The sequence below is a fragment of the Mesoplodon bidens genome, assembly GCF_964165515.1.
Source record: "Mesoplodon bidens genome assembly, chromosome: 9".
Classification (NCBI taxonomy): Eukaryota; Metazoa; Chordata; class Mammalia; order Artiodactyla; family Ziphiidae; genus Mesoplodon; species Mesoplodon bidens.
In genome coordinates, this window is record NC_138166.1 from 106,516,796 (window position 1) to 106,534,146 (window position 17,351).

Consider the following 17,351-nt stretch of genomic DNA (forward strand, 5'->3'; position numbering starts at 1 on the left):
TAGCATCAGAAAATGCAGATTTAGACTATTAACTGTTCAGGATACTAAACTATAGGTTTAATATGCTGGTGACTATGCAAAAATCTGTACAGGAAAAAAGGCTGGAGAAATTCCATTAAACTATTAACACAGAGGTTTTCCCTGGGCAGTGACTTCTACTTTCCTCATATTTTCTGCTTTTCAAACTTTTTAATATGAGCCCATCTCTATTAAAAGAAGAGAAGTGGGAGGAAATGACTAAAGAAATCAGGAAGGAGAAAGAGGGCCCAGATCCAGAAGAGGCACCAGAGCGTGGGATGAGTTCCCAGGAGAGGCGTGGGAACGCGTGCATGCCCAGAGGGGCAAGTTCACAGTTCTGCTCGGGGAAGGTGGGGAAACCTCAAGGGCAGGAAAGCACTCCACCTGTTCACTTCCTGGTCAGCCGGCCAAGGCTGAGTCATGCTGCAATGACAACATTCCCGTAGCTCAGTGAGCCGGGCCAGCTCGGTGTGTGCGTGCAGTCTGTGGCTCTACTGCAGGGACTGAGACTTCCCTCTGGACCCGGGTGGTCATGGCAAAAGCAGCTGCTCGTTGGGAAGTGGCCGCGACACCACTCAGGGTTCACTCCCCAGGAGGGGGCTCCTCCACGCACAAAGCTCTCCTGCGGCCGGGACACACCATCTTCCCCAAGCCCCTCCTCCACGGAAAGGGTAGGACATCATCAAGAACTGAGGACACAGGGGAGTGAGGATATGAGACTGAACGGCCGAGGACACAGCAGGAGAACTGTGCTTCCTTAAAGGAATCCCTTCTCTGATGCAGACAAATGGACTCCCAGAGTACTTGAAAACTCCCCCAGGTTACAAATGGCGGCCCTCCCATCTGGGCAAACTACAGACAGATGGGCACAACTTCTCTCCCAGGGTTCAGGAATCTTTCAAGGAAAATCCTGCTCAGTGGGCCCAGAGCAACGTGGATCACAGAAAGCACTAGGGCCGCCCCCAAACTGACAGACTTCAGAATATTCAAATCCTAAATCCTAAATCCTTTGGAGCCATGTGATTGGTCTCATTTGTAGTCTCCACCACAGCAAGCTCAGCGAGGGCTTCTGTGGGAAAGTGGACAAGAGGAGGGGTGACTGGCCACTGGTCCTCATTGCCCAGCACAGGGACATCCTCAGACACACCCCCAGGGCCTTGAGCAGAGGCCAACATGCAAACACTGCAGCTTAACTCCCAAGAGCATGCTTCAGGAATTGGAATAGCCAAGAGAAGCAAGAGAATGGCCCACTGGTGAAGATCAAAACCCACAGACTTGGCCTCTACATCTGGCTGATAAAACGATCCTTAAAAGGCCATGTCCTCAACATCTTTATCCAAGATTTATAGCGCCATGAACTTGAGACTTATCCAGACAAAACTATCATCAGACTCTACCTCCTTGGAGTCTAGAAGCCCTATCAGAATATTACTGTCAAGTGAAGACCAGTAATCTGATCATCCCTCGGCGCTGCTTTTATTACCTAAACAGCAGTAGCCGCAACAGGAGCATCATCTTCCTGAAAGGTGGTGAAAATGGTTCTCACCCCTATGTTCTTCATGACATTTTTTTTCCTTAAATTCCATATATATGTGTCAGCATACAGTATTTGTCTTTCTCTTTCTGACTTACTTCACTCTGTATGACAGACTCTAGGTTAAGACAGGAATAAAGACACAGACCTACTAGAGAATGGACTTGAGGATATGGGGAGGGGGAAGGGTAAGCTGTGACAAAGCGAAAGAGCAGCATGGACATATATACACTACCAAACATAAGGTAGCTAGCTAGTGGGAAGCAGTCGCAGAGCACAGGGAGATCAGCTCGGTGCTTTGTGACCGCCTGGAGGGGTGGGATAGGGAGGGCGGGAGGGAGACGCAAAAGGGAGGGGATATGGGAACATATGTATATGTATAACTGATTAAATTTGTTAAATAAAAATAAATAAATAAATAAATAAATAAATAAATAAATAAAAATTAAAAGGACGTCAGATTCCCTTCTTTCCACACCCACCAAAAATAAATAATGCATACATGCAGAAAGGGAAAAAAAATGGTTCTCACAAAGTGCAGTTTGTAAAGCCATTCCATGGAAATCCCATTAAGCTCCCAAAATCGGCCTTAAGAGCTGAATGCTGAGCCCGCCCTTGGGGCAGCCCCTCCGCACACAGCCAGCAGCGGCCAAGGGCCAAGTTTCCTCAGCCAGCGGCCTCAGAATGTCCAGATCACACGGGCCTTTTCAGGCTCTCCGGGAGGCCCATAATTCATACCGCGTTGATTTTATTGCTGTTACCTAATCTCTTTTTCAAACTGACTGTACTTTTTCATAGTCTCCAAGTTGTCAAATTAAAGCATCTTATTATTCTATTTTTTCCAGTGCAATAAAACAGAATAGCTCTGTTTATCAAATTTGCCATGGCATGCTGGGTACGCCAGTAGATCACAACCAGCAGCTGACAAACCCAGCTTGTAGTCGCTAAACACGAAAATGAAAAAAAAAAGAAAAATGTTCTGAGAGCTTCCAACAAAAATACTGATTTGGTCTGCTTCTTTCAGACCTCAAGAAAGCTTTAGAAGGAAAGGAAGAAAAAAGGGAGGGAGGAGGGAGGATGGTTCCTTCATGTGCTCGGGGCCCAGGGGCCTGTGCTGCTGAGGACCAGCAGCTGCATTTCTGAGACCCCAGAAGGGCCAACTCAAGAAAGAGGCAGCGGGTGGCCTGGGACCTGACCCCAGGCCGCTCCCAGATTCGGAGGCCCGCCAGCCCAGCTGGGCCCAGTGAGGCTCTTGCTGTGGCGATGGATGCTGTTTAGGGGAGCTAGGCGGCCATCCTAGAGGTCCCCTCCCCAGCCCTAGCGTTTGCTTCTCCACCCCTGGCCCCACTAGTGTTCATCGCTGGACTTAGGGGCTGTTTTGTGCCCAGGTTCTTGTCCAGTTGCCCACCCAGTGTTAACCCCACCTGAATACCATCAGGTACCATCTGTCCTCCTGCCCACCCACCTCAGACACCCAAGACATTTCCATCAAGAAGCTTCCATCTGAAGCCAGAATGGGGTCTTATGCCTCCCCCAGGGCTGCCCTCTGCATGGGAGCTGGGGGCTTGGCTTGAGTCGTGGCCTGCACAGGTCAGCACCCAAGGCAGCAGGCCTTAACCAGACCTGCCTTTCTTTTTTTTTACAAACTGATTTATTTTTGACTGCGTTGGGTCTTTGTTGCTGCACGTGGGCTTTCTCTAGCTGCGGTGAGCGGGGGCTACTCTTCACTGCGGTGTGCCGGCTTCTCATTGTAGTGGCTTCTCTTGTTGAGCACGGGCTCTAGAGCGCAGGCTCAGTAGTTGTGGCGCACGGGCTTAGCTGCTCCACGGCATGTGGGATCTTCCCATGGCTCAAACCCATGTCCCCTGCACTGGCAGGTGGATTCTCAACCACTGTGCCACCAGGGAAGTCCAAGATGTGCCTTTCTAAATCAGACTCTGAAATGTCTTTATAAGATTAGTCTTATTACAAAAGTAACACGATTGCTTTAATAAATGAAGCAATGCAAAGGCACTTAAATGTAAGTTAATGATCCCCCCCATACACACCCACTCCAAACTGTCTCTAGTTCCCCAAAAAGATACCAGTGGTCCTTTTCACACCCTTCTTCCTGGTCATACAGGGAGGGGGAAATGCAGATACACCGATGGGCTTTCCCAGAAAATTACATCACATTATAACCACTGCTCTGCAACTTACTTTTTCTACTTACTATATAATGGACATTTTCCTAGTCAGAAAATAGACATTTTACTCATTTTTAAGTATCTTTGTAATATTACATACCATAGATCCACCATAATTTATGAAACCATTACCATAAACCATTCCCACATCACTGGATTTACGGCTGTCATGGGTTTTTGCCACTATAAATACTGTTGGATGCCTTTGCTTTTATATGTGTGAATCTCAAAAATAAATCAAATTATCAGTGTATTTTTCATTTGGTAAATATTGCCAGATTACATTCTGAGAGAATGTCACCAAACATACTGACCAGCAAAGTACGTTCAGTGCCCATTTCCCTGTGTTCTCACCAGCACTGGATGTTATTCATCTTTTAATTTTTGGCAATCTGATGCATGTGGTTTATATTTCCTTAATTACTACTGAAGGTTAACGTATTTCACATCGTCTGTGGGCCTTTTTCATTTCCTCTTCTGTAAATTACTCTTCACGTCTTCACCCACCTTCCTATGGAATTCTTTGCTTTTTTCTTACAATGTGTAAGAGTTCTGTGTAGTTAAGAATCCAAACCCTTGTCCTGCCACGTTGCTAATGGTTTTCCCAATCTGTTTATCTTTTTTATAATTGTGGCAAAATATACAAAATACGTGCCACCTGAACCATTTTTCAGTATACAGCTCAGTGGCAGTAAGTACATCCACACTGCTATGCAACATCACCACCATCCATCTTGAGAACTTTCTCATCTTCCCAAACTGAAGCTCTGTCCCCACTGAGCACGACTCCCCATGCCCCCTCCCAGCCCCTGGTGCCCCCCACCCATTCTACTTTCTGTCTCTATTAATCTACTCCCCTTGGGACCTCAAATGAGTGGAATCATTAAGTATTTGTCCTTTTGTGACTGGTTTATTTCAGTCAGCATCATGCTCTCCAGGTTCATCCATGTTGTGACACGTGTCAGAACTTCCCTGCTTTTTCAGGCTGGATGACGTTCCAGTGTGTGGATGAGCTACATTCTGTTTACCCGTTCACATCAGTGGACAGTTGGGTTGCTTCCTGGCTACCGTGAGTAACGTTGCTGTAAACTTGGAGGTACAAACATCTGAGTCCCTGTTTCTTTCGAGTATACACCCAGAAGTGGAATTGCTGGATCACACTGTAACTTTGTTTTTAATTGTTTGAGGAGCCTCCATACTATTTTCCACAGCAGCTGCACCACTTTACATTCCCACCAACAGCGCAAGGGGCCCAATTTCCCCACATGCTTGACAACACTTGTAATTTTCTGGGTTTTGTTTCTTTACAGTAGCCATCATAATAGGTGTGAGGCAGTCAGTCTGTTTCTTTTGACTTTTCTTTATAAAGTATCTTATTCCACGCAAGCATTTTAATTGTGCTTAACAAGGCCTGTTGGGCTTTTTGAAAATATATATAAGGTTAGTAAGGATCATATATTTCTACCTGTATCCCAAGAAAAGGGAGGGGAGAAGAGAGGGAGAGAGGGCGAGAGGGGGAGGGGGGGAGAAAGAGAGAGAGAGAGAGGAACCGGGTCTGACTGCAGAACATTCTGGGCTCCACACACCGGCCCCCAGCGACGTCCTGGCAGCCGGGCCACACCCCCCTGCTGCCAGGCTGAAGCACGCGGTCACTCGTGGGAAGCCCAGATCCAGGGCAGCGCCTCTGTTTGTTACTGCCTCCCACCCCACGCTGCCACTTCACAGCCGGCTCTTAACTGTACTAGAAAACATATCAAATATTGTCTGTCTCCATAAATCAAGGCCTGTGTGTTTATACTTACATTTAAATTGCTTTCCTTTTCCAAAGAACTCAAAGCTATTATGTTATATAACGTTAATGTAATTCCATGCCAGGGAGGCCAGTTGGGGTTAGGGAAGGAAAGCCTCCGAGAACAGCTGTGACTTCCAGGCCTGCTTTTTGTCAAGGACAAAGGGGAGGGAACAGAGCTACAGCTTTTATCCTGCTGGTGCCACCCTAGTCTCCAATTAAATTAAACAGGCACACCTGTTTCCTTTATAATCAAACGTCACCAAGTCAGGGCAGAGGACATATTTTTTTAATAAAATTATTTTTAAAGCTGCCTCCAAATAAAAGCTTCAGGAGGTACCGTCGCAAGAAGCCACAGTGGGACCCAGAGAGAGGCCCGGCCGCGCGAGGTTGCACCCCGAGGCGCTCAGGCCGGACAGCCCTGCAGCGTCGCAAACCGGGACAGCTCTGGTCACAGAGGCCACACCCCAGCCCAGGCCACCGCCTGTCATGACTGAACAGAACCCCCCTCAAGCAAAGACACGAAACCGAACCATCCAGCCCGTCAGCAGTTCGTCCCCAGGGCACGCAAGCTGCAGGGACACAGGCACAAAGTTGTTCCCAGCCCTGAAATCCGCGCTCTCCGACCCAGGACTTTCTCACCCTGAATGCCTGGCGCACCTGGTGTTTGACCTTCAGCCCCTCAACAGTGTCCCCCGTGGGCCTGGCAAAGACCAGTGAGCTCAGCGAAGGTCAGGCAGAGGCCCCTTCACCCCGAGGGCCTCACTGCACTGGACAGAAGGGTCCCAGCGCCGCACGGCCTCCCAAGCTGGGTCCACCCACAAGCCCTGCGTTGCACAGAGAGCCGGGTGGAGCCAGAGCACCTGTGTCAGGTGGTGAGCGCCGCCGGCAGGATCCAGGCAGGGACAAAATCCACCCCAAACACACCCATAATCTAACGACAGGGACGGGCAGTGAGGGAGGAGAGAGCCCGCCTCATGCTGGGCCACGATCAACATGTGCACTGCCCGGATCTGCTGCCCATCAAATGACGCCGGGTCTTCTTCTAAGGGGCAGTCCCTCTGAGCAAAGGCTCCAGAGCCCGGGCCTGGGAGAACACCCTGCTCTGATACTTTAGGTCCCCCGCTTGTGGGCTACGAGCCCTACCAGAAAACATAAAGCACCAGACGTCTTCTTCTCCGCCTAATAAGAGAGGATAAGAGGGGGCCGAAAGGATGAAGCTGCAGAAGAGGAGAGACGGGAAGACTTGAGAGTCCCCAGATCAACCAGTCCTACTCCGGCACTCCAGGTTCATGGAGCCTTAACTACTTTCATGGACACTAGTCTGAGCATAATCACCTGTAACTTTTAAATACAAATAAACAGCTTTACAGTTGCAAAGCTTCTCATGAATCAGCTTAAAATACTGGGATACAGGTACAGATAAAGATACGGACACACAAACATACATCCATAGAAAGACCCTGTTCTACTTCCATTAATTTTCCGTTTTCTCTCCTTTTAGTAGTGTCCAGAGAAGTTTCAGCTCCACGACGCTCTTCGGAAGAATCAAACAAAATCAGCCTCACCCAGAACCTTCGCTCCATGCAGTGAAAAGCCACGCTTGGAGTCACAGTGGGTTGGTGGGATAGAGGCAAACCCAGACCCTCAGCCATGTGTCCGGTGGCACCAGCACTTACCGTTCACGCAGGTCTCAGAGGGTGTGCACAGGCCATCCTCGAATAAGCAGCCTGGGGAGGAAACACAAAGGAGAAAGGAGTCAGAGCCTCAAGACGAGCAATGCAGCCCTCGGGGCCATGGCATCTGCTGACTCCTGCGTCCCAGAGAAACAGTGCAGACCTGCACGGGCTCTGTGGGTTTGGCCTTTTTGAGATGATGTTGCATCATCTGGAAGCCAGAACAACACGCCCCTGGCTTGAGTCAGTGAGAGGGAATAAATGCAGGCCCAGCTTCTCCATCAGGAGGATGATCACCATAATCCTGTCCCTTCTGGCAACAAGGAGGGGCCGTGTGCCCGAAGGGACCTTCCTGTGAGCAGCAGAGGGGGCGCGGGGGGTGGGCCCTTCAGGCAGACACTCCGTGGCAAGCTCCCCATCAGGGCCAGGCCCCCAGGGCTCTGTGAGCACCATCATTCGGGTAGCGCCTCTGGGTCCCTCTCTCAAACATCCTAACACCCCCTACGTGCACGCCTGAAGTGGACAGGCAGCCTGCGTTTGTGGCCAAGGAATGGACAAAGAGGAGGGAGAAAGGTACGCGCTCCATAAAGAGACCAGAAAGCGAAGCGAGTGCGACGCCAGACAAGTTTACCCACAAGCAGGGGGCGGGGGAAGGGCACAGAAGGTGGCCCTCCTGCCCTGCATTCAAGTACATCTGCGACGCAGGGAAAGGACAAGAGAAAATCCATCCCTGGTGGGGTGACCCGGGCAGGTGAGGGTGTGAACAACTGGAACAACGGTCAGAGTGGTCCCCAGGGCCCCCATATGCTATAATCACACCTGCCCCAGTGGAGGGCCGTGAGCCAACAAAAGCCAGGTGTATTCTGAACACACCGCGCCTTTCAGCAATGCAGAGAACACGTTACTTTCAAAGCGTAATGCCTGCACTCCTGTTCCTCCAGCTGACAAACTCCTATTTATCCACTAAGACCGAAGTCAATAGTCCCCCCTGGAAACTCCCTTGACTAGGCTGGCCAATTAGTTCTGTCCAGGCATCTGCTGTAGGACTCTCCACATTGTATTGTGATGTCAACTTAAGGGCACAACTTCTCTGAATATGAGATTCTCAAGGTGAGGAACCACATAAATGTATGTTTTTCTCCTCTACCATTCCTTGAATGGCTACCCGTGTGTCTGGAGAACAGCAGGTGCTCAAGAGGAAACAGGTGAGTGAAAGAGGGTGACAAATACAGGAAGTTATTAATTACAAAGGATTCACCCCCAGGGTCACTGTAAAGTTTCCAATCAGGGAATTGCTCTAAGATCCTACAGCTGAGGCACTCATTTCTTTAAACAGATAAGGACTGAGGAAGGCCCACAACCCGGATCCACAGAGGATGCAAAATACGGTCCCAGGGGGCTTCCCTGGTGGCGCAGTGGTTGAGAGTCCGCCTGCCGATGCAGGAGACGGGGGTTCGTGCCGCGGTCTGGGAAGATCCCACATGCCGCGGAGCGGCTGGGCCCGTGAGCCCCGGCCGCTGAGCCTGCGCGTCTGGAGCCTGTGCTCCGCGACGGGAGAGGCCACAGCAGTGAGAGGGGCCCACGTACAGACACACACACACAAAAAATACGGTCCCAGAACCAAGGAAGAGAGTCTCACAGAGGATGGAACTGCCCAAATTCATGAGACTAAGGAGTCTCACCCTGCCCTTGTGACAACCTTAAGAGCCGGACCTTACAGTCCCCTCGTTCCAGAGGAGAAGCCCTAAGAGGCAGGCCCAGGGTGCAGACCTGCAGCAAGCTGGACACTGCCCTGGGCCTCAGCTCTAAGCAGAGGTTCCATCTTCCTGCAACCTCATAACCTCATGAGAAACAGCACTTCCTTCTTAGTCTAGTTCCAACGCACACCGTTACCGCCTCCTTTACCGTGAACTGACCCCCGTGTTCCGTTCCCCCCTCCTCGCAGCTGCTGCCTCCTGTCCCACTCCTCCCTCCCTCCAGAGCCAGGCCGAGTGCGGGACAGGAGGAAAACACCCGAAGAGGGAAGCTGCACGAACGCCCCTCCCAAGAGACAGCCTGGCACAGGGAGACTTAGGGAGACTGAGTCCAGTCTGGTTCCCCCCAAAGCAGTGACCTCGAGGAGGTCACCTGGCCCCTCTGGTCTCAGCATCCTGAGCGCTGAAATCAGGGCCAGGTTAGCCGACCGCTTAGGCTCTGTTCATCCACCCAGAGGGAGACCTGCTCGGCTGGGTGACCAGAAGCAACCGCCAAGGGTCTCGCGAGAAGCCCAGGGCTCGGGCCGCCTCTCCCACGGCCCAGGCCCTCAGGGGGAGGCTGCTCTCCATAACCGCCCAGGACGATAGCAGAAGACCTCGGAGGAAGGCAGGACAGAGGGGCAAGGGCGGCCGCACGGCTCGGGCCGGAGACTCGCTCACAGTAAGAACTCTGTGCTTGTCACGTGGAAGCGGCAGGTGACACTGCTAGAAAAGGCATCAGGAAAATGCTTTATTCGCTTCCCATCCTGCTCTGATCACGGCTGACAGTGAGATGCGATCTGAATGGGATGTGCATCACGATTCACTCTTGAATCCGAACCTGGGAACAACAGTGCGCTATCAGTGTCCACCTGGCTTGGTCTACCCCAGGGAGCCGGAGAAAATGCGTCAGAGAGACCGCCAACGGCAGCATGTCAAGTTATTTACGGCCAGAGCTGCAAATGCTGTGCCCATCTCACCCAGCCAGGCAACATGCTAATTTGACTGCTAATTTACTAATTTGTGTTGTTATTAGCACTAAAATTAAGGAAGACCATATTTCATTTTAAATATCAGCCATAAACCATCAAGAGAGTAAGAAAGAGACGTTGGTCTGACAGCGCTCGGTGTGGACAGAGTCCTGTCCCCAGGTCGGCACTGCCCCCTCACCCCGGGCGGTCACCGCTCACACTGCTGCCGCAGGTCAAGTGCATGGATGGCCTCGGGTCCAGATGCCGCTCTGAAGGCAGGAGGTAAATCCATGAAGAAAGCCACAGCCGGCCATCTACCCGGAGTCTCCTGGGGCCCAGGGCTCACACTGGAACTCCCCACTTAAGGGTGTGGTCCACACCGTCCCTGAAGACAAGGAGCGCACGCACGCACACATACACACGCACATACGCACACACATGCGCGCGTGCACACACACTCCTGAGCTTTTTTAGTTCAAAATCTCCTTCCTCTTTACTTTCTCTGAATATTGAGAGGTACAGTGTCACCGTCTTGGTGCCTCTTTTTTCTTCTCTTATTCAGAATCAAAACGGATCCGGCTCTTCTGAACGGAGCCAGGCTGGTTCTGCCTCTCATGCCCCACCACTCCCAAGAGGCATTCAGAAAGGGTTTCGTATTTTGTGGTGGAAACAGTCCATGTGAGCCGGACCCCACCGCCCTGTCGATTGGAGACTCACCCTCACCTGCCCCCAACCTGTCCCTTCCACTCCTGCGGGTCCCCGCAGGTGGGACTCTGCTGCAGGGGCCAGAGGCCCCAGCCCCGCCCACCCCATCACCTCCATTCCAACCAGCCACAGTGGAGCCATTCACCCACCTGGGTCTGGTATTCTCGTCTGACAAACCAGAATCAAAAGAACTCCCTCCCCTCCCTCAGGGCTTCTGCAAAAGTTCTGAGACAGACATAAACATGCACTAACATAATACAGACGTTTTGTGACTGAATAATTTAAGAAAAAGCTGAATGTAAAGTGAATTCTCTCACCAGAAATAAAATAGTTTCCCTCTCAGATGGACCACAAGAACAAGAGCAGTGATTCTGGATCTTCTACAAGGTAAGAGAAAGATTCTCAGAAGCCAAGAGCAGTCTCACCCAATTTTGTTAAAACCGAGAGCTGATACTGCTGCTAAGCCAAGAATGGTTTAGTGTCAGCCAAGTAAAGCTACAGTGACATCCAGCCGCACAAGGACTGCGTGGCATGTGTTAATGACAAGTATGTCATCCTTTTCCCAGTGGCAATTTTCCACAAAACGTCTTCTCATACGTGGACTTTCCGTTACTTTGTCACTTATCCCAAGTAAACAATACAATGTAGCGACCTTCCCGCTACCTTGTACAGTTGTGCTCCTGAGCTTGTCAGTTGAACACTGTGACCTGTGCCTTCCGTACACTGTGTCGAGTCCTACGATAACCCTGCAACGCCCTGATTCCCATTTTACAGATGAGGAAAACCAGGACCCAAAAAGGTGAGTAATATGTCCACAGCCCAAAGCCTGGTTTGTCCCTGCCCCAAAGATGCTCTTCCCCACTACTGCACGCTGTTCCGGGTAAGATGGTTTGGGTTCACCAAGGTCACCTGAGCAGACAGAGGCAGGGGTGCGGCCACCGGACTTCCACCTGATGGAGCGGCACGTCCAGACCTCCGCCCTCACCCCTCCACTCCTCCCCCTTCACCCGCGGCCCTTGTCCCCTGTGTGTGCAGAGCAGATCGGGGGAACGAGAGGACAGTCTGTGCGTCATTCAGTGACCTGCCGTCCGGAGGGAGGGCGAGAGGCCCTGCAGCCGCACGCTCCTCCCCTACGGCGACACCCCTGCCTCGGCTCCGCTCCCGGCCCCGACACGCTGCCCCAGCGCCCCGGGAGCAGCCCCCAGCCCGGCAGGAAGGGACGGGAGGCCACTGAGAGCGGGCAGGACTCAGGGAAGTTGTGGCAGACCCCGTTCCTGCGAGCTGAGCACCGGAAGCCCCGGCCCAGAGGCACCGGCCTGAGGCCAGCCTCGCAGCAGACGCCGAAGAAACCAGAGGAAACAAGGGGAAACCAGCGCAGGCGCAGCGCCCCACCTGGTGGCGCTCCAGGAAAGCCCCGGCGGATGGGCAGACAGCGATGTGGGGCTGGTTTGTTTTTCAGGCTTCTGTTTTGGTACCGACTTGTCATGTACTTAGCTTGTCCTCCACTCGTTTGGACCATTTCTCTTTTTCCGGGAGCTGCTTCTTGGCTCTACATGTCTAAGCAGCAGCAACCTAGAAGCTGCGCGTGTGCGGCCTTGGAACACGAAGGTTCGTACCTGAACCAAGCTGTGAGCCACTGGACCCGAGTGGGAGCGGTGCAGGCCCTCCCGGCGCGGTGCCTGCAGGCCAGGGGGCCCCTGCGGGTGTGGGTCCTGAGGGCCACCTCCCCGCGGCGAGTGCCAGGACAGCCGGGACGGCTCCGTGGCCCACGGGGTCACCGGGAAGCCCTCAGAGCTGGAGCTGCGCACGGACGCCGGCGGTTCCTCTGGACGCCCGCGCGCGCAGGTGGCTCCCCCTGCTCGTCCTCCGCCAGGCCCTGCCCGCCCGGGAGCAGGGCCAGCGTGTGGCGAACCAGGCGAGCCCATGGGAGGGGCCGCTCCTCTGCGGCTAAAGGGAGCCGGACGAGAGCTCTCAAGGCCTCCAGCTCCCACACGCGAGGCGTCCACACTCAGCCTGTGGCTGGCCCAACTCAGCCGTTCCCTTTACTGGGAAAAGTGGCGTCAGAACCCAGGTGACTGGGACAAGGCCTCTGGTAAAGCGCGCACCACCCTCATCCCGTGACCGTCCACCCCCGGAGCCCGGGCCGTCACCCGCTTCTTCACCAGGCCTGTGCGTACCCTCCTCAGGGCCCGCGGGCGGTGCCTACACGCACTCACTCACCCTCGCCCCGAGCGCTTCTCCGCGGGGCCCACGTTGAGGCTGGTACCCAGCGACGCCCCAGAACTGCACCCAGCGCCACACACACGGGGCGGACAGAGTCGTGCGAGCACGGAAGGCAGCCTCTCAGGACAGACACTCAACGCCTCGTGGCCACGGCGTCTGCAAGGGTGTTCTACGCCACAGCCGTACCGGCTCTGGTACGGGGAACATGGCGGACGTCACGGGGAACATGGCGGACGTCACGACGTAAACAGCCAAGGCAGAGTCACGTGACAGAAACCCCGCCTTCCCCCGACCTCCTCGTGACCCCACCAGACACCCAGGCGCAGCGAGCGCTGCTGCCGGCACGTTTCGAGCCCGCTGCCCAGCGCCCGGCCCTCAGCCCCACTGCTGCTCCCTGGCAGCGGCGCCGTGTCTGCTGGGCTCTGCTGGGCCTCAGGAAGCGCAGCTGGGCCGTGAGCCCCTGGACCCGGGGTACGTGACTGCTGCACCCACCGGCAGTGGCCGCCCCTTACCAACTTCTCATCGTCTCCCTCACGGAAAACACGAAGGGCCTGAAACCCTGAATTCTGGGGATCAAATTATACCCTTTTCTAGGAACTACATTAGCAACGAAGGCGTAAGAGTGAAGAGAGGTTCTCTTTAAAGCCGTCTTCATCTCTAATATCCCAAAGGGGAAGCGGAGGGGCCAGCTCCGCTCGGTCTTCTCCGAGGTGAAGGGGGGGGGTTCCCTGCACCCGGCACTGCTCTCAACGTCACCGCGCCCCAGGCACAGCCCACACAAACAACGAGGGCCCCTGCGCCCACTGTGCTGTGCCTGGACGTTTCCGTCCGATCAAAGGCAAAAACGTTTCAGGGCAGGGTGTCCAGGCAGCAATAGAAAACCACTTCCACGTTTAAAACCCACTTCTCTTGGAACAAGACCCTGAAAAGCAAGCAAGAGATTAAAGGGCACCAGCCCAGGGGCTGCACAATCTGAAACTGGCGCTTACCTCCGGAGACAAGGGCAACAAGATCTCAGATCGAAGCCCTGATGGATATTTCAAAGAGAGTGGGGAGGAAAAGGGGGAGAGGGAGCAGCGAGGCTGCCCGCCCCCCGCCCAGGACGCCCCAGAAGGAGAAGCAGCTCCCGTCACAGGCCCGTCCTCCCCTTGGAGAGAGGGGGGCGGGCATCGCCTCTGCTGTGTGCAGCCGTCCACCAGCATGTCTCCGTCCACAAAAGGGACGGTGCAGGGGCAGAGACAGGAACAAAGCCCTGCAGCCAGCCCGCGGCCCGGGGGTGGCAGCCCTCGTCCTCACGCCCTGCACGTCCACCTTCACCTTCCCCGGTTGTTAGGTGTGGGCTCTGCCAGGGCCACACCTCCCACCCCACAGCCACGTGAACCTCTCTCTGCTGCACACCTGGGCGGCTTGCTGTGCGGCGGGCAAAGCGCACCTGGTTCAGTAACATCAGCCCAGTGCATTCCCGCTCCAGCTGGACTAGGTGTATCCTGAGTGGCATTTTAACTGTCTCTTTGCTTTTTGTTCTCAGACAGGTTTTCTGAAATGCAATAATATTTTCCCCAAAAAGGGTATTTGCTGAATTATTCTTTTGGATTTAGAAAGCATTTCTAACCTTGTTTCCATAGATACAAAGTTAAAGAAAAGCTTTGAAAAAAATATTTAACAAGGAGCCTTGAATGTCAAATACTGAGGGTGCAAATACACACTGCATTAGGAGAAAGAAATGGAACCCCAGAGACCCCCCGACTGGTGCAGTCATGAGCCAGGCCAAACACAGCAGCTCCCCGTGAAAGAACAGCGTGGAAGTGAGAACAACTGACGGAGACCAGACAAAAGTAGGGCTGTGGGTGTGGTGCACGTGCGCTGCAGACCCACCCTTCCGCGGATGTGCTGGATGCATGGCCTGGGGACTGTCGCAGTACTGGGCTGCCTCGGGCCTCAGGTGAAAGAGGGAAAGATTAGTTCAGTTTCTCAGCCATTCCTGATGCATGGGGCCCCTGGATAGTCACATAAAATCTCAGGACCCTCCTTAGGAAATCGATCTTATTTTGCCATCGTCACATGATAGAACACACAGTTCTCAAACTTTAGTGCCCATGAATCAACCGGGGTCCTGATAAAATGCCACGTTGATTCCTGAGGCCAGAGTGGATCCCAAGTTTCCGCATTTCCAACGAGAAGCAAGGGCACAACATGTAGAAATAATTTTAATTTAAATTTTTAGGACTTCCCCGGTGGCTCAGTGGTTAAGAATCCACCTGCCAATGCAGGGGACACGGGTTCGATCCCTGGTCCAGGAAGATCCCACATGCCACGGAGCAACTAAGCCCGTGCACCACAACTACTGAGCCTGTGCTCTAGAGCCCGCGAGCCACAACTACTGAGCCCACGTGCCACAACTACTGAGCCTGTGCTCTGCAGCACATGAGCCACAACTACTGAGCCCACACGCCACAACTACTGAGCCTGCACTCTAGAGCCCGAGAGCCACAACTACTGAGCCCACGTGCCACAACTACTGAGCCTGCGCTCTACAGCCCACGTGCCACAACTACTAAGCCCATGCGCCTAGAGCCCATGCTCTGCAACAAGAGAAGCCATAGCAATAAGAAGCCCATGTACTGCAATAAAGAGTAGCCCCTACACACCGCAAATAGAGAAAACCTGCATGCAGCAACGAAGACCCAACGCAGCCAAATAAATAAATAAATAAATAGCAGCATCCCCTCCCAAAAATAAATCAATAAATTTTGAATCAGCATATTATTAAAGATTGTATTATAAAGTAAATTTAACAAACTCTTTATGATTCATTTTTTGGATCCGAATTCTGTATTTTCCCAAGGATCAAGTGACATGCCTTATTCAAATTATTTTGTATTAGCTATGAAGGAAAAAAATCATACATCAACTAACATTTATGAGTATCTTAGGTTTCATTTTAAGATAGATGTATATTTATATATATTTTTCAATCAGGATTAAAAGGCAAGAACTGCCCCTATGGCTTGATGTTTAGAATCCTCACACTACGAGCTCAAAAACATCAGAGGTCTTTTTCAGATAATTTTCTGGTTTTGTTTTTAAATGATGAGATAAGAAAGAACGTTTGCTATTTGTGAGCACCTCTCCACAGAAGCAGCATGGTGGTAAGTGCAGTCTTCACGCCAAACATGCAATTGCAAATGAGACAACTGTCACTGCACATCCTTTTAACACTGACACCTGAAGTACTGGGGACACGCAGACACACTGCAGAGGATGGGGCTGAAGGGCTAGGAAGGGCGTCTGGGTGAATCTGAGCAGTAACTGTCTTTGTCCTCCTCTTGAACTTGTTGTATTTCAGCATCCTTGATCTCCTGCACCCTGCTGTCCACGGTAGGTCCAGATTACATAGCGGAACAGAGAAGAAAAGTGACTGCAAACTGTGTCACGGTGATATGAACGAGCAGCGTCCTGTTGGCAATGGCATCCCGCAGGACACAGGCCATGGTACGTTAATACGCTTTATTCAGAAAGGGTTGGGGCTGCTACACTTGAAAAACGTGAGCTGGCAAGGTTTCAGTCTACCTTCCCTGCTCTCGTCTATCCCCGTCTCCAGTGAGGCACACAGTTCAGGAGTGAACAGAGGCCAGGAGTGACAGGCCACCTGCAGCGGTGGACACTCCTCTCCCTGGTTCTGCCTCTCCCCTCCCCTCACCAGAGCTGGAGCCCATCAAGCCACCCGGGGGTCAGAGAGAGGAACCCCAGGAGCTTCAGGGTACCCAGGGCACGCAGAGAACGGCCACACACTTGTGCAGGTAAAGTGCTATTGGGACACAGCCCACCCCCCTGCTTACACCTCATCTATGGCTGCTTCTCTCCTACAACAGCTGAGCTCAATACTTGTGACAGACACCATGGGCCTGAAAAGCCTCAATTATTTTACAGAAAACTGAGCTGGCCCCAGTCCCTTAGAAGGAAAGCAGATTGCTCATGGGACCAAAAGGAGGTTAGAAACTGAGCTTGAAAAAATAGGCGGGAACCAAGACAGGACACCTCCAGAACACAGCACGAGGGATGCAGCCGCCCCCATGGGACTCCGCAGCAGCCAGGCCCAGCACACTCCTCGGGCACCCCTCCTTGCTGCACCACTCAGAGCTGGCAGGGAGAGCAAGGCTGGCCTCGCCGACGTCAGGTGGCCTCGCGGTGCCAGCACAGTCCACACAGGGGCCGCCACACGCCCCCAAACCTGGACTGCACCACCCAAGAGCATGTGGGCCTTTCCAGGATCCCAGGACACCATGGACTCTAAGTTCACCTCAGAACACAAGCTGGTTTTTTTTCACATTCACCACTGAGCCACCCAGCCTGGACCCTCCTGGACCACTCCCACCACTGACCTCTTGGCCCCAGAACAGGACTCTGTCCTCATCCTCGTGGGAATTCACACTTGTCGTAGCCACAGCCTAAATCTTCTGGGCTCTACCTGTGCAATTCCAGCTTCTCTCCAGCCCTCCCCTCTGCGTCCTGTGCA

The 17,351-nt window shown here is 52.9% G+C and overlaps 1 protein-coding gene across 1 annotated transcript in view; it reads right to left on the bottom strand.

Annotated features, from left to right (window-relative positions):
* The window catches only part of PTPRN2 (protein tyrosine phosphatase receptor type N2), a gene marked incomplete at its 5' end in the record, with an annotated part of 714,831 nt that overhangs the window by 636,583 nt on the left and 60,897 nt on the right, over positions 1–17,351 (bottom strand). The window contains one exon of the mRNA XM_081243640.1: positions 7,207–7,257. Within this exon, the coding sequence (XP_081099766.1) occupies positions 7,207–7,257 (51 nt within the window). The remainder of the gene's footprint in view (positions 1–7,206; positions 7,258–17,351) is intronic.